The sequence below is a fragment of the Cuculus canorus genome, chromosome 4, assembly GCF_017976375.1.
Source record: "Cuculus canorus isolate bCucCan1 chromosome 4, bCucCan1.pri, whole genome shotgun sequence".
NCBI classification, from domain to species: Eukaryota; Metazoa; Chordata; class Aves; order Cuculiformes; family Cuculidae; genus Cuculus; species Cuculus canorus.
In genome coordinates, this window is record NC_071404.1 from 57,497,690 (window position 1) to 57,519,744 (window position 22,055).

At 49.6% G+C, this 22,055-nt stretch overlaps 1 protein-coding gene across 1 annotated transcript; it reads right to left on the reverse strand.

Annotated features, from left to right (window-relative positions):
* Window positions 1-1,499: 1,499 nt before the first annotated feature.
* On the reverse strand, window positions 1,500-21,126 carry LOC128852035 (centrosome-associated protein CEP250-like). The gene is made up of 23 exons (XM_054065407.1): window positions 21,002-21,126; window positions 20,314-20,370; window positions 19,942-20,027; window positions 19,206-19,371; window positions 17,508-17,686; window positions 16,936-17,109; window positions 16,318-16,462; window positions 15,904-16,050; window positions 15,505-15,732; window positions 14,683-14,879; window positions 13,935-14,062; window positions 13,561-13,730; window positions 12,499-12,666; window positions 11,751-11,978; window positions 10,929-11,125; window positions 9,593-9,720; window positions 9,219-9,388; window positions 7,787-7,954; window positions 5,684-5,827; window positions 4,942-5,243; window positions 3,547-3,706; window positions 1,821-1,976; window positions 1,500-1,663 (listed from the first exon to the last, which is right to left on the reverse strand). Exons 1-23 carry the CDS (start codon window positions 21,083-21,085, stop codon window positions 1,601-1,603), a joined length of 3,645 nt encoding a protein of 1,214 aa, XP_053921382.1. The 5' UTR covers window positions 21,086-21,126; the 3' UTR covers window positions 1,500-1,600.
* Between the last annotated feature and the right edge of the window lie 929 nt (window positions 21,127-22,055).

The window sequence follows — 22,055 nt, forward strand, 5'->3', positions numbered from 1 at the left end:
ATGCATACACACACAGAACCACTCTTTCGAGAGCTGGCTTAATATACCTATACAATATTGTTTACGACCACTCAATAAGAATAGCACGATGGTATGAATATTTAAACTATACATGGTACCGAACACATACAACACTGACAATATGCACATATGTTATAAGATAAGGTTTGTGTCAATTGTTTAACAGGTAACAGTCCTTGGTTGTTACAGCATTTTCGTGGCATTTTATTCCGCCTCTGACTCCTCGCTAGCCCGACAGCTTGGGCCGCGCCGCACTTCATCAGCGCAGCCGCCTACTGTGGGCACTTCCGGTTCCTGTGTCATTGCACTTCCGCCTTCTGATGGGGGAACCTCGGGCGCCTCCGGCGCACTGGGGCCGTCTATGTCCTCAGACGCATTCCCCCTTTTTACAGCCGGATTTAAGAGCTCGCAGACGCTGGTACAAACTTTCCCAGTCATTCCTTTCATTGGGCAATTCTGGCTCCCCCCAAAGAAAGCACTCACACGACTCGTCGTGGTAGGATGAGTTTCAGCCGGGGGATGGGGGGAGGCTATGGCGCGCACAGCGGCCAAGTGGTGGACAACGCAGCTTTAGAAAATCTTGAGCGCCCTCCTTTTGGGGGCAGGTGTTCCACGGTTAATGGGAACAGACCCTTTGGCTCAGCCACAATTACAAGCCCGGTTAAATAATGTGATTTTACAAGAGGCCCAGCTTTTGGCTTATCAAGCACTTGCTAAGATACCAAAAAAAAAAAGCCAAACCCAGGCATTTCTAGGCATTAAACAGCAGCCCGGTGAATCGTATATGGCATTTCTAGGCAGACTGAAGGATGTGCTCAAGAAGCAGGTAGACCACCCAGCAGCCAGAGAGGCCTTAATTTTACAATTAGCAGTAGAAAATGCTGATGAGGAATGCAAAAAGATATTGTGCAGTCTGAAAAATCCTACAATTATAAATATGATTCGGGCCTGCCGGCAGGAGGGTCATTTACCTATCGAGCACACATAATGGCTGCCGCTTTAACTGCAAACCAAGGCAGGAAGACGGTCTGTTAGAGATGTGGCAAGGAGGGGCACTTCAAAAGAGACTGCCAGGTTCAATTCCAAGATGGAGAGCCTAACAGCCTAACATCTGCCCTCAGCGTAGAAAGGGTAAACATTTTGCCAGTGTAAACCAGTGTAAATTAAAATGCAACAAGAACGGCAGAGTATTATCGGGAAACCAGCAGCAGCCCTACACCAGGCGGACAGACACAGCTGAGGATGTGCACACTTGTTTCCACAGAAGAAAGGTGAATTACTGGCAAAATATTACTGGCTTATCAGGTTAATCCTACTTTTCCAGTCTGTCATGGTTCAGAACCCTTCCTGGTCTCTTCAGCAGCTAAACAGCGGAGATTTGACCACAACTCCACCCTCCCTCACCCCCTACTCCAGCCCCGGGCAAAGAGAAAGAAGAGAGACTTGTGGGTTGGAATCTGAAATAAAACCAGCTTTACTATTATTATTTCATTAAAAGGGAAAAAATATTAATAAGAAAATAATAACATAAATAATAACATAATAACAGTGTCCCTGCTACAGCAGGTCCCCAGCTCTCCTAGGCATCTGGCAGCGACTGATGCTTGAAGTATCTCTTCAGCTTCCTTCGTTCACGTTCCACCTGCACGTTGAAGAGAGAAAAGGTCACAGAAACCTGCCACCAAACAAGAAGCAAGAGGGAAAGGAACAAGCAGAGGACTCCAAAGTGCTGGCTGTGGGCACGTGAAGTGCTCTGGCAGACTGTCGGGCTTTGCAGAGGCAACGAAAGCCTGTTTTACCTCCTTAAGCGTCCTCCTCAGCTCAGCATTGAACTCTTTCAGCTCCATCTTCTCTTCTACCAGCTTTGCAACAGTTCGCTGCAGACATTCCAGCTGCCGCAAGAAGAATCTCTTCTCTGAGAGCCAGGATTGTCGTTCCCCTTCTGCAATAGCCTGCTGGGATTCAGACAGGAAACTATGTGAGCTGGTACTACACAAAGGTTAGGAGGGCCAGCATCAACCCACTGGGGAGAGTAAATGGACTCAGGAATGGACAGTACTAAATTCCAGCTTTTCCTTCTGATTGGCCTTCCACAGGCCAAACCAACACACTCTCTTCTGAGAGTGTTCTTCTCTCTAGGAGAGACCTCTACTGTCTACAATTTTCCTCGTACCATCCTCTAGAAACCTTCCGTTCCCTCTTGAAGGAGTCATGGGCAGATCACCGGCTGTCCTTCGGTGTCTGAAATCAGGACTAGTTTTCCCATAGCTATTTAGCTGGATCAGCACTTTTCTTTCTCAAATGCCTCTACTTTCTCCTCACTGGCTTCTCTCAGATGGGTGATACAGCTTTCTACCTGCAGTAAACTTGGTCTTCTCAGCCCTTTTTGCAGATCCAGATTTCTAGAAATCTAATATGCATTTGGACACAAACAATTGCCCAAACCATACAATGTAAATGGAGACAAGTTTGAAAATGACTTTGACGTCAAGGGCAGAAATCTTTGGAATTTAGGAAAATAACCGCTCTGAATCATAACTGAGTTTCATGTGGCTACAGCATCTTCTCCTGCTTATTCAGAAGAATGCAACTGCAGAAGTTAAAACCAAAAAACAGCCACTGTTACAAATAACATTCTTCTGCTCTTGTAGTTGTCTGGAGTCTCTCCATATGGTCTGCAATACCGGTCATCTCTCTATTCTGGACTGTCTTCTCTTACTTAAGGTAAGACGTGACGTAGCAGGCGATTATCCTGCTAATTCAGATAGATATGGCCTGGCAGGAAAGCAAAAGTCTGGGAAACAAAGAATGAGAGGTGGAAGGAAGGGGAAAACGAGGCAGTCTTAGTCAACGTTCATGTACTCTGCATCTTCTCAGATTTGGATTGAACCTGTACAACAACAAGCAGAATCAGCCCTCCACTTGGAAAAAATTGCTCCTTCAGTGAGAGTGGGGCTGCCCTGGGTGCTTGGGAGCGGGAAGGAGGACAATCAGCGTCCTTCGTGGTTCATCTCTGAAATAGCAGATGAACTGGCTGAGATGGAAGTGCCTTCACAGATTGCAATAACTGCTTCTCTTTCACCAGATTCCTCGGTGCCTGACAGAGGTAGAAACACCTTCTGGGGACAACATTTGTCACAGAGATACTGAGAAGCTCCAGAGGAGTCTTCGGTTTCTCCCCAGAGATTTAAGGCCATGAACCACGAAAGAATAGGGGAAAATAGTGGCAGATCCAGCCTTGACCTCAATGGGCAAAGTCTGGGCAAAAGAAGAAGGAGCATATCATAGAATCACAAGGTTGGAAGGGACTCACTGGGTCATCGAGTCCAACCATTCCTAACACTCCCTAAACCATGCCCCTCAGCACCTCGTCCACCCATCCCTTAAACACCTCCAGGCAAGGTGACTCAACCACCTCCCTGGGCAGCCTGTTCCAGCGCCCAATGTTGTTGGGAGGGGAAACAGAGAGAGGCCTACAAGCTGAAGGTGTTATTATGGAGAAGAGGATGCTAGTGCATAGGTTACCTGGTTGTTGAGCGCTTCTATTTCTCTTCTGTCATCTGAAGACTGCTGCTGGCCCTGCTCAATAGCAGAAAGAAGCCGAGACACCTCCTTGTGCTGGGCAACGTTGTTTTCTTCCAGAGTTCTGAGCTTCTCTTCTTTCTCTTTCAGAGACTGAGTCAGCCTGAAAGACAGAGCATGCACCTCATTACTACATGCTGTAATACTTAATAAAGTCTTAGGACTTCTAACACCAAGGGAAAATTGCTTTGTCTGCTGAGGTCTGTCTAAACAACTAGGCTGCTTGCTAAGCCCTACACCAGGCTGGCAGACACGCGGGGGGACGTGCACGCTTGTTTCCACAGAAGAAAGGTGAATTACTGGCAAAATACCCTATCATTTTGAGATGCCGATGTGAACAGAAACAAAGTCTGGCTATGAAGACATTGAAGAACAGGAAATTTTTTCTTTTGACTAATGAGATCGCAAGGAAGAGCTTTGTCAAAAACAAAGAGACTTTATTCCTCTAGCTCGTACGTACTGGTAGCAACAGCAGGGACTGACAGCAAGGTGATCTTTGGGGAGTTTCCTAAGACTTGCCAGCACCCATAGAGCTCTCAGCTACAGAAATGAAGGGCAATACCAGAAGTACTAGTAGAACCCTGGAGGAAATACTCAGATCTTTATATAGTCTGCAGGAGTCCTCAAATGGGAAGCAAGAGGGCACTGCTTTTATTTCTCTTCTTCAATGAAGATACATGTTGAAGACTGGCAGAACTTTACCAGGCAAAGTAGCCTACCTATCCTTTCTCTTCTTTCTCACACTCTTTGGACAGTCAGTAACACCAGTGCCTGTTGAAGCTGGCAGGGACCCCGCTCAAGCCTCTCCAGGTATCTGTTGGGATTTTGGGAGGAACAAGGAAACAGATGGCAATAACATAAACATTCTCGTCTCTTGAGTGCCTCAGAGGGGAATCTGTCTTAGTTTAATCATGGCTTTGAGATTATCAGGATGGAAGACTGATACAGATCCCAAATGTTTTAAAGTTTACTGCACCCAAGGGGCAGCTGCTGGATCTGTTCAGCTCACTATACACTACAGGAGGCTCGTCCTGCCTCCTTTGCTGTGTTTCAGGCTTGAAACGCCTGAAAGTTTTATTTAACACTAGTAACATGCTGACCTAACAAAAGAACACCTCCTTTGAAGGAAAGGACTACTCCGAAAGCCACTGTCTTCAGAGAAACCGTAACTGAAGGGTTAAAGGAAAAGAAAATGAAACACAACATCAAGAGAATGGAACCCAACTGCATGGAGAGTTCTGCTTTTTATGAAATGCTGCCAAAACCACTTGTGTATGCAAAGATCTGAAAGAGGAAATCCATTCAACAGAATGGAGAGTCTCACAGGCTTCCATTTACCTGGCATTTTCACTCTCAAGGATCTTCAGGGAAGTCTGAAGCTTCACGTTGTGACGCTCCACTTCTTCCCATTGACTCCTTTTCCTCTCCAAGGACTGTAGACTCACTTGCAGCTCTCTGTTCTGATGTTCTACCTCCTCCCATCGACTCCTCTTCTCGTCCAGGATCTTCTGCAGGTGCACAGCCTCCAGCATCTTCTTCCTTGACAGTTCCTGTGCCTCATTCAGATCTTGCTGAGCTTTGTGGCAAATCGCTTGCTGGGACGCTTTGGAGGTTGCTAGCTGAGATGTCAACTCTTCCACCTCAAGCAAAAAAGAACAAAGTAGTCAAATACTACAGCTTGTCACTGTCAGTCACATCGTATTCTGTGAGGAAAAGGAAAGAACAGCTTTAAATTTCACCCCATTGGGGCAGTACCAGGTGGACAATGGATACAGCCAAATTGCTTAAAATTGCAAGTGGCTCACCACATTCCTCTGAAAAACCACCTTAGAATAGAAGGCTAGCAGTAACTGGCCAGCAGAAATCCATTCGGATGACTGCTGGTGATCAAGCAAAAGGACTAGCCCATTTGTCCAGGGCAGCAGCTGAGCACTAAGGCTCCTTCAGACCAGCCGAGATGGAGACCACACTACCATGGCAGTCAGAGGGATAACCCCATGAGCCTGCTCCGCAATGGAAAGGCAGGAAGGGGAGAGACCACCTGTTTGATGACTGGAGTACCTATTAGTATTTCAGTCACCTGGTTTTGTAGAGCATTCCTCTGCTGAACTAGGATACTCATTTCCTCTTTGATGGTCTTGATTTCTTGCTTATGCCTGTTCTCCACTGCCTCGATCTTGCTCCGACTTGCCTGCAGCTCTCTCTGCAGCTTTTCTGCGACATTCTGTAAACACCAATGGACAGTGAGCTACTGGGACCTGCCAACAGCTACAACTTTTTCTTTTTTCAGTCTCAATATCACATTCATTCGGACACATGTTTGTGCTTTTCTACCCAGCTCTGCTTCTGTTGTAACCTTTCCTTCCCATTGCTGATCTCTGGAGCTTACCACGCTCCGTGCTTTCAGGGCCTGCAGTCGAGTAGAATCGTAGAATCCTAGAATGGTTTGGGTCAGAAGGGACCTTCAAGACCACCCAGTTCCAACTCCCCTGCCATGGGACATAGGCAGGGACACCTCCCACTGGATCAGGCTGCTCAAAGCCCCATCCAATCTGGCCTAGAACATCTCCAGGGATGCGACATCCACGACTACTCTGGGCAACCTGTGCCAGTGTCTCACCACCCTCACAGGAAAAACCGTCTTCCTAAGATCTCATCTAGATCTCTCCCCTTCCAGCTTAAAGCCATTACCCCTGCACTCCCTACTAGAGAGCCCCTCTCTACCTTTCCTGTAGGCCTCCTTTAAGTACTGGAAGGCAGCTAGAAGGTTTCCCCAGAGATTTTACTTCTCCAGGGTGAACAACCCCAACTCTCTCAACCTGTCCTCACAGCAGAAGTACACCAGCTCTCAGATCATCTTTGCGCCCTCCTCTGGACTCGCTCTAATAGATCCAGGTCCTTCCTATGCTACGACTCCAGAACTGCATGCAGGACTCCAGGTGACGTCTCGGGAAAGCAGAGTAGACGGACAGAATCCCTCCCCGCCTTCTCACCCATGAGCAACCCCAAGCCCTTCCCAGAAGGGCTGTTCTCAATCTCTTATCTGCCCAGCCTGTATTTGTCCTTGCCTTCTCAGTCCTACAACTCACGTGGCAGCTTCTCGTTACTTCCCTTCGCTCTGTTAGCTGGCTCTACTAAGAATAATCAGAAGAATAAAACATTCTTCTGCATAGAAAGAAGGAGAAGATGAGTTTAACCTTGGCATGGTATGACTCAAAGACTGACGGGCTCATATGTTCAGAAAGCACTATGCCGCTGGTCTCCTAGGTCATTAGCTGCCCACCTGGAGACACAGCTTTGCAAAAGAGATTGGCAGGAAAAACACCGTCTATTCACAATCCATTCACAATGTGATTGAATCTCCAACAAACTCTTAGTCATCTAACAGGGAAATGTGTGGCATTGCTCAAGTGCCTTGCCTTGCCAGTGAGGCTTTTCCTCGTCTTTGGCTGTGTCCTGGGTGTCTTTCAATAGCGACTTCTGCACCCACTTAGCACTAAATGCAAGGCTGCCAGAGGGATGAAGCTAGCGGCTCCTTCAGGAAAAGTCATGTATTCTAAGTGGGCTTTGGTGAAAATTACTTCAGTTTTAAGGTATTCAGTAGACTTGGTTAAAGTACTGACATTCCAGGGACACACTGTCGTCTCTAAGGACTGCCCTCAGTTCAAAGCCCATAGGCACAGGCTGGAGTACTGCTGTCCTTCGGCAGTCTGCACAAAGACGACCTTGGGTAGGACACAGGGAGGACTCTCAGTGCTACACCAGCAGATCTGGGCACAAAGCACCTTACCGGCAGGTGACTTAAAGCACAGCCCAGAAGACACCCCTGGTTTTACTGCTCAGAAATACTTCAGAGAAGCCTTTCAAAATCTTTTCCTTTTGTCAACAACCCTGCAATGCACCCTCATTACCCGCAGACGAAAACTCCAGCCCCGTGGGGAATCAGTCCTATAAACTCAGTTTGGTCTTCAACACCGTGAGGTGAGTTTCTGCCTGGCTTGCTAGCAGAGGTCTCCTTCTAGTCCCAAAGATAGCCCTACTCACCTTTCACCTCACCAAATTCACTGCAGGAAAACATGTAAAGGCGTGCTCCACACAGCCCAATATCCCAACATCCAGCCACCTCCCACACCTCTGACCTTGCAAAAAAAATCACAGAAATTCTCTTTTTTACAGTCTTTACCTCTTGCCTGGCATTTTCAGCTCTGGCTCGCTCCTCTTCTTGTTCAGCTTGCATGGCAGCAACCTTCTGCTTCAAGTCTAACAGCTTCTTCTCAACCTCTTCCTCTCTCTCTGCCTTCTCACTTTTCCATTTCTTCTGCATCTCTTCTACCTCTTTCCGTTCGCTTGCCTGAGGAGTGAAGGAAAAGACGTGAAGATGGAGTCCCAGCCAAGGTCCTCAAAAAATACGTGAAGCTTCATCCTTCCCACAGAACCCCATTTGAATAACGCACAGTAGTGGCTTTGTGCCCTCCTTAAATCATGTCCTATCTGGGAATATAAAAGGAGACTCAGCAGGTCAAAGAATCACAGAACTGTAGCATCATGTAGGTTGGAAGGACCTTTAAAATCATTGAGTCCAACCAGGAAGAAAAGGAGACATTACATTTCCCTCTCTGATGGATGCCTGTTCCCTAGCACCTCTCTCCTCAGGATTTCTCACTGTTCTCAGAGTCTCTATTTTCAAAGCTCACCTCCCTTTTCACCAATGAAAAGATGCAGATGGACTGTAGGGTGAGAAAGAGGCCAGAAATCCCATGCCCTACGCACAAGACAGCCCAGGAACTGACATACCAGGAACAAGAGGCCTGTTCTGTATGCTTCAAGCCCAAAGATAACGACTCTATCAGCTGTGAAGGGACAGAAAGAAAGGAACAAAGTTCCTTTGGCTGCAGCTCGCAGGAATGTTAAGATTCTGCTTCACAGTGGACGGGAGATGGGTGAGATCCTACCCTTTTGCTGCCATGCATTGGGTGGGGAACCACCCAACCGTCTGATGAACTCAGGCCCACACCGAACCCGTGCCTGCGTTAACTGACCCAGCACAGCCAGAATCCTAGAATCATAGAATGCTCTGGGTTGGAAAGGACCTTAAAGCTCATCCAGTTCCAACCCCACTGACATGAGCGGGGACACCTCCCACTGGATCAGGTTGCTCAAAGGTCATCCAACCTGGCCTTGAACACCTCCAGCGATGGGACATCCATGACTTCTCTGGGCAACCTGGCTCAGTGCCTCACCACCCCCACAGGAAAAACTGCCTTCCTAAGATCTCATCTAAAGCCCCCTTCTTTCAGCTTAAAACTGCTCTAACACATCCACGTCCCTCCTATGCTGACGACTCCAGAACTGCACGCAGCACTCCAGGTGACGTCTCAGGAGAGCACAACACTAGACAGGCAGAATCCCCGCCCTCAACCTGATGGTCACACTGCTTTTGATGTCCCGAGGCCCTTCACCTGCCCGCAAGTAGGAGCCACTCACTCTACTGCCTGGCCTAGCAACGTGCCACCTCTGACAGATGACATCTGCCATCTCACCCACTCAGGCCATTATTCTCCTAAAGCCAGACCACAAAGCTTGCTTGAAGAATTCAGAAGCGTGCTGTTTCCTACCAGGTCTTGCAGGAGCTTCTTTATTTCCACTTCGTGGGCACTTTGCTGAAGTTCGAAGGCACTGTCATACTGCTGTTTGGTCACCAAGAGCTGCTGTGACGTCTCTTCCCGTTCTTGCCTCGTGAGAGATCTCTCTGCTTCCAGCTCCTGTTGAAGGAACTTCAGTTCCCCTGCAAACACCACAAATGGCAAGATGAGATTCTACACAGACTGTGTTTCTGACTTTAATGACCTGAGGCCATCTGAATTCCAGGGTAGGAAAGATCCATCTCCAGCTCCATTACTCATCACAAGCACTGCAAACAGAGAGCTATTTCTACCCCATCTTCCCTCGGCACGGTGATCACCAAAAACAAAGCACATGAACCTCTCACCTTGCATCGCTTCCTTGGTCTGCATGACTGCATGAAGTTGGATTTCAAGCTGACTCCTGGTGATCTCCAGCTGAGATAAGCGCTGCCGAGCCTCAAGCAGGCTGGATTCCACAGTCTCCTTCCCTGACCTACAAGTTGTGTACAGGGAAAGAAGTGAGTCTCTTGCTCCTGACACCCGCAGGGAGTGTCTCTAAACAGTACATGGTAAGGAGTACGGGACCCAGACATCAACGACGGGCAAGAACCCCGAAGCCTGATGAGAATCCCAAAGACGTTTCCCTGCTGCTGGGCTATCCAACTCTGGCTCCTGCACCACACCTAACAGGAGTTAGCTCAGAAACAGAAGGCCCACATGATTTTTACCACTGGCCTCTAACTTCAGCCTAAATGCCAGTGTCCTACTCACAACATCCATATGTAATAGCCTTGAGTTGTGAAGACCACATGCTAAGCTCCTTGAGAAGGAAAGATCTGTGTTCAAATGCACAGAAGAAGAAATGCTCAGAACCAGAGAGAAAACTCAGGGTTCAGTAAAGGTCTGTGTGGTTTAATTATTCCTCCCATCAGAGCCAAGTGCGCTTGCTTTGGACTCCACAAAGGAATGGACAAGGGGCACAACCACAAGCCCAAGGCTCACAGAATCACAGAATCACAAGGTTAAAAAGGACCCATTGGATCATCGAGTCCAACCATTCCTAACACTCATTAAACCATGTCCCTAAGCACTTCATCCACCCGTTCCTTAAACACCTCCAGGGAAGGTGACTCGACCACCTCCCTGGGCAGCCTGTTCCAGTGCCTAATGACTCTTACTGTGAAGAATTTTTTTCTGATATCCAACCTGAACCTCCCCTGACGGAGCTTCAGGCCATTCCCTCTTGTCCTGTCCCCTGTCACTTGGGAGAAGAGGCCAGCTCCCTCCTCTCCACAACCTCCTTTCAGGTAGTTGTAGAGAGCAATAAGGTCTCCCCTCAGCCTCCTCTTCTCCAGGCTAAACAACCCCAGCTCTCTCAGCCGCTCCTCATAAGACTTGTTCTCCAGCCCCCTCACCAGCTTTGTTGCTCTTCTCTGGACATGCTCCAGAGCCTCAATATCCTTCTTGTGGTGAGGGGTCCAGAACTGAACACAGTATTCAAGGTGCGGTCTCACCAGTGCTGAGTACAGAGGGAAAATAACCTCCCTGGACCTGCTGGTGACCCCATTTCTGATACAAGCCAAGATGCCAGGAGAGCTTTGCCAGCTTTAGCCATCAAAAAACTAACAATCAGATCATCGTATACTCTCTAATTACAGACATTAAATAATGTCCTGTCTCAGGTCTCCTCCTTGCCCTTACCTGGCCTCTGCCAGCTGCTCTGAAAGGCCTCGTCTGTCCCACTCTGTGTTTCTCAGTCGCACCTCAAGGTCAGCCTTCTCCTGTACCAGCAGTTCCTTCTCTCTGGACATCTTGGCCAGGGCGTCTGCTTGGCGAGAGCACTCCTGTCGCAGCTCCTCCAGCCCACTTCTCACCAACTCCTGTTGCTGCTGGGAGACCTGTGAGTGGGACAGCAGACAGTGAGAGGCCTCTCCCCAGAGTTCTGGGGTCAGGGCCAGGGCCACTGTTGAACTCGCCGCAGGAGAAAGGGCTGGACCAGGGGTGGAAAGCTAAAGAACATCCACCGCGCGTGCACTGATGTTCTGCGCTGCCAAAAGGCACCAGCACTGCTGACCTGAACGGGATGGGGAAGGCCCTCGGGGGTGGCCGGGAACCAGACAGCTCTTTCAGGACAAAACCATGCACTCAAGGGCCACCTCACCAAATGACATTTTACCAGAATCCATTCCAGTCTTGGAAATTTTCAGCAAAGGCTGAGCAAAAGCCCCGCTCAGACTCATGGACAACACAGTCATCTCTCTGCTGCTTGTCAAAAACCAAAAAAAGAGGCCAACACAGACAGGTGGATTCAAGGCATCTGTAGAAGCAGAGGACAACTCAGAAAATTGCAGGACAGCTCTGCAAGTCACCAACACCTTTCCCACAGGAAGCACACAAAAGACTTCTCCCCTCCACCACCACCAAGTGCCTGCACAACAAAAAACCCACAGAATACAACAGCCACAGCTTCACTGAGCCCAGCAGACAAACGCCCATCCAGAAGCACCAGGGTCTGGGTCTCACTTGGAGTTCCTCTTGGCTTTCTTCCTTCTCCTTCCTCAGTGCCATCAGTTCCACCTGCAGCCCCTTCTCTTGCTCCTCTGCCTTCTTCAACAGCTGCTCCAGGTGGGCTTTCTCTGCAGAGAGCTCTTCATTCATTCTTTCACACAGCTGCAGCTTCTCCTGCTCAGAGATCTTTCTTCTCTCCATCTCATCCACTCTCCTTGACAAAGCTTCAGTCTCTTGTTCCAGCTACAACCACAGAAGCACAGAGGAAATAAAAGACAGTCAGATAGACTATGAAGAAGGAGGTCTGGCTTGCACAGAAAAAGGAACGTTTCCACATTCAGTTGCTCATACTGGCAAAAGGCAAGAGGCCAGCTAGAGATGAATCCCCAGCTCAGAGGGGATCCAGTCCTACAAGCTCAGCTTGCTCTTCAACATAGTCAAGGCCATAAGCATACACCAGGAAACATCAAAAGAGAACCACTAAAAGAACTATGAAGGTATTCTGAGGTGAGTCTGTAAAAAAACACAATACAAGAGCAACACAAAAATCTAAAATGAGAGGTGAGTTTCTGCCTGGCTTACTAGCAGAGGTCTCCTTCTAGTCCCAAAGATAGCCCTACTCACCTTTCACCTCACCAAATTCACTGCAGGAAAACATGTAAAGGCGTGCTCCACACAGCCCAATATCCCAACATCCAGCCACCTCCCACACCTCTGACCTTGCAAAAAAAATCACAGAAATTCTCTTTTTCACAGTCTTTACCTCTTGCCTGGCATTTTCAGCTCTGGCTCGCTCCTCTTCTTGTTCAGCTTGCATGGCAGCAACCTTCTGCTTCAAATCTAACAGCTTCTTCTCAGCCTCTTCCTCTCTCTCTGCCTTCTCACTTTCCCATTTCTTCTGCATCTCTTCTACCTCTTTCCGTTCGCTTGCCTGAGGAGTGAAGGAAAAGACATGGAGTCCAAGCCAAGGTCCACAATAAATATACCCAATCTTCTGATCAACTCATCATAGACCAACACCAAACCTGTGCCTGAACTAACACACCCAGAACAGTCAGAATCCTAGAATCATAGAATGCTTTGGGTTGGAAAGGACCTTAAAGCTCATCCAGTTCCAACCCTACCACCATGGGTGGGGACACCTCCCACTGGATCAGGTTGCTCAAAGGTCATCCAACCTGGCCTTGAACACCTCCAGCGATGGGACATCCGTGACTTCTCTGGGCAACCTGGCTCAGTGCCTCACCACCCCCACAGGAAAAACTGCCTTCATAAGATCTCTTCTAAAGCTCCCCTCTTTCAGCTTAAAACCGCTCCCCCTCATCCTATCCCTGCACTCCCCGATAAAGAGACCCTCCCCAGCTTTCCTGTAGGCCTCCTTTAAGTACTGGAAGGCAGCTAGAAGGTGTCCCCAGAGCTTTTACTTCTCCACGCTGAACAACCTCAACTCTCTCAGCCTCTCCTCCAATGGGAGGTGTGACAGCCCTCAGATCATCACTGTGGCCTCCTCTGCACTCGCTTTAACACATCCATGTCCCTCCTATGCTGACGACTCCAGAACTGCACGCAGCACTCCAGGTGACGTCTCAGGAGAGCACAACACTAGACAGGCAGAATCCCCGACCTCAACCTGATGGTCACACTGCTTTGATGTCCCGAAGCCCTTCACCTGCCTGCAAGTAGGAGCCACTCACTCTACTGCCTGGCCTAGCAACGTGCCACCTGTGACAGACAGTATCTGCCATCTCACCCACTCAGGCCATTATTCTCCTAAAGCCAGACCACAAAGCTTGCTTGAAGAATTCAGAAGCGTGCTGTTTCCTACCAGGTCTTGCAGGAGCTTCTTTATTTCCACTTCGTGGGTACTTTGCTGAGGTTCGAAGGCACTGTCATACTGCTGTTTGGTCAGTAAGAGCTGCTGTGACGTCTCTTCCAGTTCTTGCCTCCTGAGAGATCTCTCTGCTTCCAGCTCCTGTTGAAGGAACTTCAATTCCCCTGCAAACACCACAAATGGCAAGATGAGATTCTACACAGACTGTGTTTCTGACTTTACTGACCTGAGGTCATCTGAATTCCAGGGTAGGAAAGATCCATCTCCAGCTCCATTACTCATCACAAGCACTGCAAACAGAGAGCTATTCCTACCCCATCTTCCCTCGGCACGGTGATCATCAAAAACAAAGCACATGAACCTCTCACCCTGCATCGCTTCCTTGGTCTGCATGACTGCATGAAGTTGGATTTCAAGCTGACTCCTGGTGATCTCCAGCTGAGATAAGCGCTGCCGAGCCTCAAGCAGGCTGGATTCCACAGTCTCCTTCCCTGACCTACAAGTTGTGTACAGGGAAAGAAGTGAGTCTCTTGCTCCTGACACCCGCAGGGAGTGTCTCTAAACAGTACATGGTAAGGAGTACGGGACCCAGACATCAACGACGGGCAAGAACCCCGAAGCCTGATGAGAATCCCAAAGACGTTTCCCTGCTGCTGGGCTATCCAACTCTGGCTCCTGCACCACACCTAACAGGAGTTAGCTCAGAAACAGAAGGCCCACATGATTTTTACCACTGGCCTCTAACTTCAGCCTAAATGCCAGTGTCCTACTCACAACATCCATATGTAATAGCCTTGAGTTGTGAAGACCACATGCTAAGCTCCTTGAGAAGGAAAGATCTGTGTTCAAGTGCACAGAAGAAGAAATGCTCAGAACCAGAGAGAAAACTCAGGGTTCAGTAAAGGTCTGTGTGGTTTAATTATTCCTCCCATCAGAGCCAAGTGCACTTGCTTTGGACTCCACAAAGGAATGGACAAGGGGCACAAGCACAAGCCCAAGGCTCAGGAGAGCTTTGCCAGCTTTAGCCATCAAAAAAACTAACAATCAGATCATCGTATACTCTCTAATTACAGACATTAAATAATGTCCTGTCTCAGGTCTCCTCCCTGCCCTTACCTGGCCTCTGCCAGCTGCTCTGAAAGGCCTCGTCTGTCCCACTCTGTGTTTCTCAGTCGCACCTCAAGGTCAGCCTTCTCCTGTACCAGCAGTTCCTTCTCTCTGGACATCTTGGCCAGGGCGTCTGCTTGGCGAGAGCACTCCTGTCGCAGCTCCTCCAGCCCACTTCTCACCAACTCCTGTTGCTGCTGGGAGACCTGTGAGTGGGACAGCAGACAGTGAGAGGCCTCTCCCCAGAGTTCTGGGGTCAGGGCCAGGGCCACTGTTGAACTCGCCGCAGGAGAAAGGACTGGACCAGGGGTGGAAAGCTAAAGAACATCCACCGCGCATGCACTGATGTTCTGCGCTGCCAAAAGGCACCAGCACTGCTGACCTGAACGGGATGGGGAAGGCCCTCGGGGGTGGCCTGGAACCAGACAGCTCTTTCAGGACAAAACCATGCACTCAAGGGCCACCTCACCAAATGACATTTTACCAGAATCCATTCCAGTCTTGGAAATTTTCAGCAAAGGCTGAGCAAAAGCCCCGCTCAGACTCATGGACAACACAGTCATCTCTCTGCTGCTTGTCAAAAACCAAAAAAAGAGGCAAACACAGACAGGTGGATTCAAGGCATCTGTAGAAGCAGAGGACAACTCAGAAAATTGCAGGACAGCTCTGCAAGTCACCAACACCTTTCCCACAGGAAGCACACAAAAGACTTCTCCCCTCCACCACCACCAAGTGCCTGCACAACAAAAAACCCACAGAATACAACAGCCACAGCTTCACTGAGCCCAGCAGACAAACGCCCATCCAGAAGCACCAGGGTCTGGGTCTCACTTGGAGTTCCTCTTGGCTTTCTTCCTTCTCCTTCCTCAGTGCCATCAGTTCCACCTGCAGCCCCTTCTCTTGCTCCTCTGCCTTCTTCAACAGCTGCTCCAGGTGGGCTTTCTCTGCAGAGAGCTCTTCATTCATTCTTTCACACAGCTGCAGCTTCTCCTGCTCAGAGATCTTTCTTCTCTCCATCTCATCCACTCTCCTTGACAAAGCTTCAGTCTCTTGTTCCAGCTACAACCACAGAAGCACAGAGGAAATAAAAGACAGTCGACATACTATGAAGAAGGAGGTCTGGCTTGCACAGAAAAAGGAACGTTTCTACATTCAGTTGCTCATACTGTCAAAAGGCAAGAGGCCAGCTAGAGATGAACGCCTGGAAAAATCTTTGGCAACTCAGCTCACCTGCAGCACAAGTTTGTTCAGCTGCACTTTATCCCATGCAAGAGCTTCATTGATACTGCCCATGTCGGCTGTCGCAGCACGTAGATCAGCTACTTCAGCACTCAGCTGATTTTGAGCCCCTGTCAACTTGGCCACTGACTGCTCTGCCTGCAGAGACAAGAGAACCAAGGGAGGAAAATCTCTCATTTCAAGCAGCAACTCCACATTCCCTGTGCGCCTCTCACATTCTCCCAGGTCAGTGTTCCCCATATGCACATCAAGCAATAACTCCCCCAAAGAGCCTGTGTGCTCCGGTCACTGTTTTCCAAGAAGGAGAACAACATTTTTCGCTGTCTTCTACTGCCAGAAAGAGCATCTGCAGTGGTCTTGCTGTCACAACTCCCTCTCCCACAGGTCCTGCCTAGGTGACCATACCTTCTCCAGTGCCACGGCAAGCTCGTGTTTCTCTCGCTGCAGCAGATCCCTCTGAAGGTGCAGTTCCTCCAGTTCCTCTCTCGCAGCTACCAACTCGCTCTGTAATGAGGAATGTTTTCCTTCAAGGGCACCCAAGTCCTTCAGGCTACAAGAAGAGGAAAGACAGACGAGTTTGTAATGTAAAAACGTTCTCACTTCCATTACCAAGAGTCACCTACGTCCCAGATAAGGTAGTCTGAATGATTTCCAACAGCTTTATAGTTACACCTAATGAATGCTGGAATGTCCACTTCTGTCAACTCTGTCATTGATACAGCTGAAACGTTTGTCATTGAGAAAGTAAAACAAGCCTCAAGAAATCACAGAATGTTTCCAGAAAGTTCACGTACTCTCAGAAAACCAACTTCCTCCTTGCGTTTGGAATGATTTTTAAAGGCTCACAAAGAAAAGTACAGGGAGGCAGCGATGCCATACATCAGCAGGCAGTCAGACCTGCTCACACGCTCCATTCACCTTTCTGCGCTAGCAATGACAAGCATGCAAAATTCACTCTTCTAGGGCTGGCCTCCTCAAGTCCAGCAATGCCCACCACTCCCCAGACAAAGCTTTAACGCTCACAGTAACTCTTGGTGACAACGCGCTCTCTCCATCTCTTCTTGCTGCTCCCTCTTGGCCAAGTCTTCCTTCAGCCTCAATTCCATGTTACTTTGATGCAGACGTGAGGCTTTTTGCTCCATTACTTCAAGCTGTTGCTGTAGCTCTTCCCTGGTTTTCTCAAGTTTTACACAGTCACTGCAGAGACAAGGCTATGTTAGAACAAGGAAGAGGCTTGGAGAGTCATGGATCCCATTTGCACCATTCCACAAGGTAAATGGATAAGGAAAGAGAAAGGAAGGCAGCCTTCTAACTTCGTTCCGTGACACCTAGTGGCTAGGAAAGGGCACCCAAAGAACAGAATTCAGGGAAGCAGCATCTTGTGAGACAGGCACCTTTACAACACTGCTCTCAGTCTCCAAGACCGCCTCAGCAGTGACAGGAGAGCATGAAAAGCAGTGACAGGAGGATGCTAAGGTGCCAAACAGAGGCACACATATAGTAGGGCTGGTGAGTCATATGCCCACAACACCTCGGAACTCTCCAAATTGGAAGCAGAATGCCTGTAGAACACAGGAGAAGGAGGAAACATTCACCTTCTGAGTGCTTCAACCACAGACTGGAGGTGCTGTTGTTGGATGCCGGATGTCTTGCGTTCCACCTCCAATTCCTCAACCCTTCGCTGCAGCTTCCTGCACTTCTCTTCCTGCTGTCTGTGCTGCTGCTGCAAGAAATTCATGGAGTCCTGCTTGGCAGAAAGCTCTTCTTTTAGGACCTGCAAGGAACAGGCAGGGAAAGAGCACAAACGGGCAATAAGGAGCTGGGAAGTCAGCTCTGGTTGTCATAAAGCTAAAGACACAAAGACAAAAAGAAATGCCAGATCAAGCCTTCACAGTCTCTGCGCAAGTCTTTCAGAGAAGACAGACTAGAATCATAGAGTCACAGAATCATTAAGTTTGGAAAAGACCTCTAAGATAAATCAAGTCCAATTGTCAGCCCATCAACACCAAGCCTACTAAACCACGCCCCAAAGTGCCACTTGTACAGTTTCTGAACACCTCCAGGAATGGGGCCTTCACCACTTGCCTGGACAGACTCTTCCAGTGCTTGTCAACCTTTTCCATGAAGAAATTTTCCCCAATAGCCAATCTAAACTTCCCCTGGCACAACTTGAGGCCGTTTCCTCTCATCCTATCATTTGTTACCTGGGAGAAGAGACTGACACCCCCTCACTACAACCTCCTTTCAGGGAGCTGCGGAGAGCAATGTCAGGTGTCCCCTCAGACTCCTCCTCTCCAGAATAAACAGCCCCAGGTCCCTCAGCCACTCTCCATAACACCCCTGTGCTCCAGACCCTTCAGCCGCTCTGTTGCCCTGCGCTGGACGCGCTCCAGCCCCTCAACGTCTTTCTTGTACCGAGGGCCCAAAACTGAACACAGGATTCAAGGTGTGACCTCACCAACACCGAGTACAGGGGGGATGATCCCTTCCCCACTCCTGCTGGCCAGACCATTGCTGATACAGGCTGGGATGCTTTTGGCCACCTTGGCCACCTGGGCGCACTGCGGGCTCATGTTCAGCCACTGCCGTCCAGCACCCCCAGGTCCGTTTCTCCTGGGCAGCTTTCCAGCCACTCTTACTCAAAACGAGTACAACTGTCATCACCGCGTCTTCTTTAAGAACTATTACAGCAGGGGCATCAAGAACTGGAGGTGCCACAAAAGCATCCTCAGCAGACCTGCCACTCGACTTCAGAGAAGGAAACACCCACACCTTTCATGCACCAGCAGATTGCAACAAAGAAAACTGACCACCATTCACCAGCCTCTTGCAGAGGCGTCAAACAGTTGCGGTAGAGGAAGGCAAAATCGAGACCCTCCAAGGCCAGGGTCAGATTTGCTTACAGCAGGCTGCCGGGAAGGGAGGCCCGTCTCATTCTTCTGTTGACTACTCTGAATCTGACAACAGACGGGCCCCTCTGCTCTCCACTGCTCTAGGCAGAGATTTAATAACTACTAGAAAGACAAGCGACCCTGTGGGACTGCCCTACAGCGCCCAACCACAGCAAGCATTTGTCTTTAAGACCAAGCAGTAAGGTCACAGCACGTAGGCATAGTCCATCACTAGGATTTGCTGGTGCTCCTCCATCTCACACCCCTGTCTTCTGCTCACCAACACCCACAGATCCTCAGTGTAGCCACGGCTTTCACACAGCAAGTTCTCTATGCCAGAAATGAAATGCACTCTCATTCCACTCCGACATCACATCTGACACTCCCATAGCTTATCCTTACCTCCCGTTCATTGCGCCAGTCACTCTCCTTCAATTCCAGCTCTTCCCGGGCTCTCATGCCAGCCACTGTCAGATTTCCAACTTCTTCTTTAAGGGCTGAATTAACCTCATCAGCTTTATGAAGGTGCTCCCGCAGGAAAGCATTCACTTCTACCAGCTTCTCATACCTGGAAAAGGGAGAAACAGCAAGGAGGTCCCTGAACAACTGCTATCCACAAGCAACATCCCCATGATTTTCCAACTCCCTCAACGCTGACTTTGCTGTCAAACTGAGAGGAAGTTAAAGTGCTTTCTAGAATTAACTAAGGCCTCTGTCATGGCAAACTCATTTGCTTCTCTTTGCTTTAAACCTTCAATTTCCATTTACAGCTTTGGTTTCCCCTTCCTCTTCCGCTTCAATGACGCCCACAGTTAATATCTTGCCTCCCCTCTGTGCTGCCTGCTCATTGGATGCATCACATTTCTCTAGCACTGTCCTCAGTCACTCACTGGACCACAGAAGAATGTCAGCTAGAAAGGGATCTTTGGAGGTCACCCACAATAACTCCCTGCTCCAAACAGAGACATTCAGCACACAACACTGTTACCGCACCACAGAACAGGTTGTAGTCCGTTCTGCTTTCAAAGTAGCTTGCCCAACCACTTCTCCCAGGGAGACTAGCTATGACGGACAGGTTTTCCCTCACTTCCGTGATCGTCTAGGATATCAGGTATGAAGCAATGCTTCTTCCTTGTACCTTTGCCACTCCTCTTCGAAAAGAAGAAGTGCTTTCTTAAGGCCAGGGGCATCTGTGGCTTCATACTCCGTGTCTGGAAAGAATTCCTTAAGAAAAAAAGGAAATGATTAGTCCAGTTCTTGTGTTCCCTCCACTACTCTTAGCATCTATCGCTCTCCCCTCCACACGCCGGGTGTCTCAGGAGCTCTTGGCTTCTTCCGCAAATAACAGCGTCGCGACAACTGGACAAAACACTGATGGGCAGACTTACAGCACCTCTGCAAACCCTCAGGTAGAAAAAATTTCCTTTCCTCAGGCATTGCTTTGGGGAGCTTTTGCCTATGTTAACGAATGCTACGGACACTACCTTTAGTCAGCAATGCACATACTCACCCCTACTGCTTGCAGCTGCTCCTCCAACACTTGAGACCGAGTCCAGTACTTCAGGACCTAGACCGATAGACAGAATGAAGATCACAGACTCCTAGGCTCCTTTGGGTTGGAAGGGACCTTCAAGATCATCTAGTTCCAAGCCTAGATTACCCTGAAGGTCCCTTGCAACCCAAACTAGCCTAGCAGTCTAGTTCCAGCCCCTGGGATGGGGCTACAAGTGCAGCTCGTAGCAGAGTCAGCTCCTCCTGCCGTCGCTCTTCCCTAAGCCTTTACAGCCCAAGCACAGCACTGCCCAGAAAGCCAACAAGTCGTTACAGACTCTAATAGTAAAGAAACGGACAGAGGGTTTCTATCCAACATAGCGCTATCGCTTCATCAGAAGGAAGTGTCGGAAAGCAGAACAATCACAGAATCCTACAGTGGTTTAGCTCAGAAGAGACCTTCGAGCTCATCTAGTTCCCACCCTGCTGCCTGGGCAGGGACACCACTGGATCGGGTGGCTCACGGCCCCGTCCAGCCTGGCCTCGAACCCCTCCAGAGACGCGGCCGCCACAGCTTCTCTGGGCAACCCGTGCCAGAGCCTCCCCGCCCTCAGAGCGCAGGATTTCACCCGAACGGCTCACCTAAGGCCCCGTCTTTCGGCTTCCCCGTCCCCGCTGAGCAAGACCCCTCCCCAGCTCTCCCTCACCTTGTCCTCCAGCGTCCGCGCCATCGCCTCCTGCGAGCCCAGCGTTTGCCACCGCTCCGCGGACTCGCCCCAAGCCGCCGCCATCGTGAGAGACCTTCCCTCGCCCAGAGCCGTTAGAACGGCCTCTCGGGGGGGCGGGACGGGCGGCACGTGCCGGGGGCGGGGCCGGGGCCGGAGGGGCCACGAGGGGCTCCAGACCTTCAAGCCCCGGCGGCGCCTCCGCCTGCGGCACTGGTGCTGCGTCAGGCTGCTCCGAGCCCCGGCCTGGCCTCCAGCGCCTCCAGGGATGGAGCATCCACAGCTTCTCTGGGCAGCCTGTGCCAGTGCCTGACCTGGAACACATCCTGAGGATGGAGCATCGATAGCTTCTCTGGGCAGCCTGTGCCAGTGCCTGACCTGGAACACATCCTGGGATGGAGCATCCATAGCTTCTCTGGGCAGCCTGTGCCAGTGCCTGACCTGGAACACATCCTGGGATGGAGCATCCATAGCTTCTCTGGGCAGCCTGTGCCAGTGCCTGACCTGGAACACATCCTGGGATGGAGCATCCATAGCTTCTCTGGGCAGCCTGTGCCAGTGCCTGTGAGGAGAACCATTATACATTCTGAGGGCCTGGAAGGGTCAATAACAGAACAATGTGCTGAGATCAAAAGCCGCTCCTCCTGGAAGGGAGTATGTGGACACAGAGGTTCTTGGCAATATAATGGGTTTCTCCCCATTCCATGGCCCAAGCTAAATGTATACACTCCAGGAACACCTGCAGACTTAGTTAAGGATGTTATGTGAACTCTGGCCAGACACGTAGACCCTTGTTTGTAGAACTTATAGAGCCTGCTTTCTCACGACAAGAATAGTAATAAAGTATGTAAATAGTGCATACAAGTACAATGTTATCTCAACTAGAAGCATGTAATCATTATTCAAAGAGGAACCAGAAGAGTATAAAAACTCCGTTTGGAGAATAAAATGTGGCTACTTGCCACCACAGCGGTAGTCCGTCTGTCGATTTAGGCATCCCTGTGAGCTGGTCTCCATCATGCCTGACCTGGAACAC

Bases quoted from the DNA above. Each gene is read 5' to 3' on its own strand.
- LOC128852035 (XM_054065407.1), bottom strand. From the start codon at position 21,085: ATGGCGGCGGCTTGGGGCGAGTCCGCGGAGCGGTGGCAAACGCTGGGC. The intron at 20,371-21,001 runs GTGAGGGAGAGC...CTATCGGTCTAG, and splicing joins CGCGGACGCTGGAGGACAAG to GTCCTGAAGTACTGGACTCG. The intron at 12,667-13,560 runs GTAGGAAACAGC...TTCACTCCTCAG, and splicing joins AGAAGCTCCTGCAAGACCTG to GCAAGCGAACGGAAAGAGGT.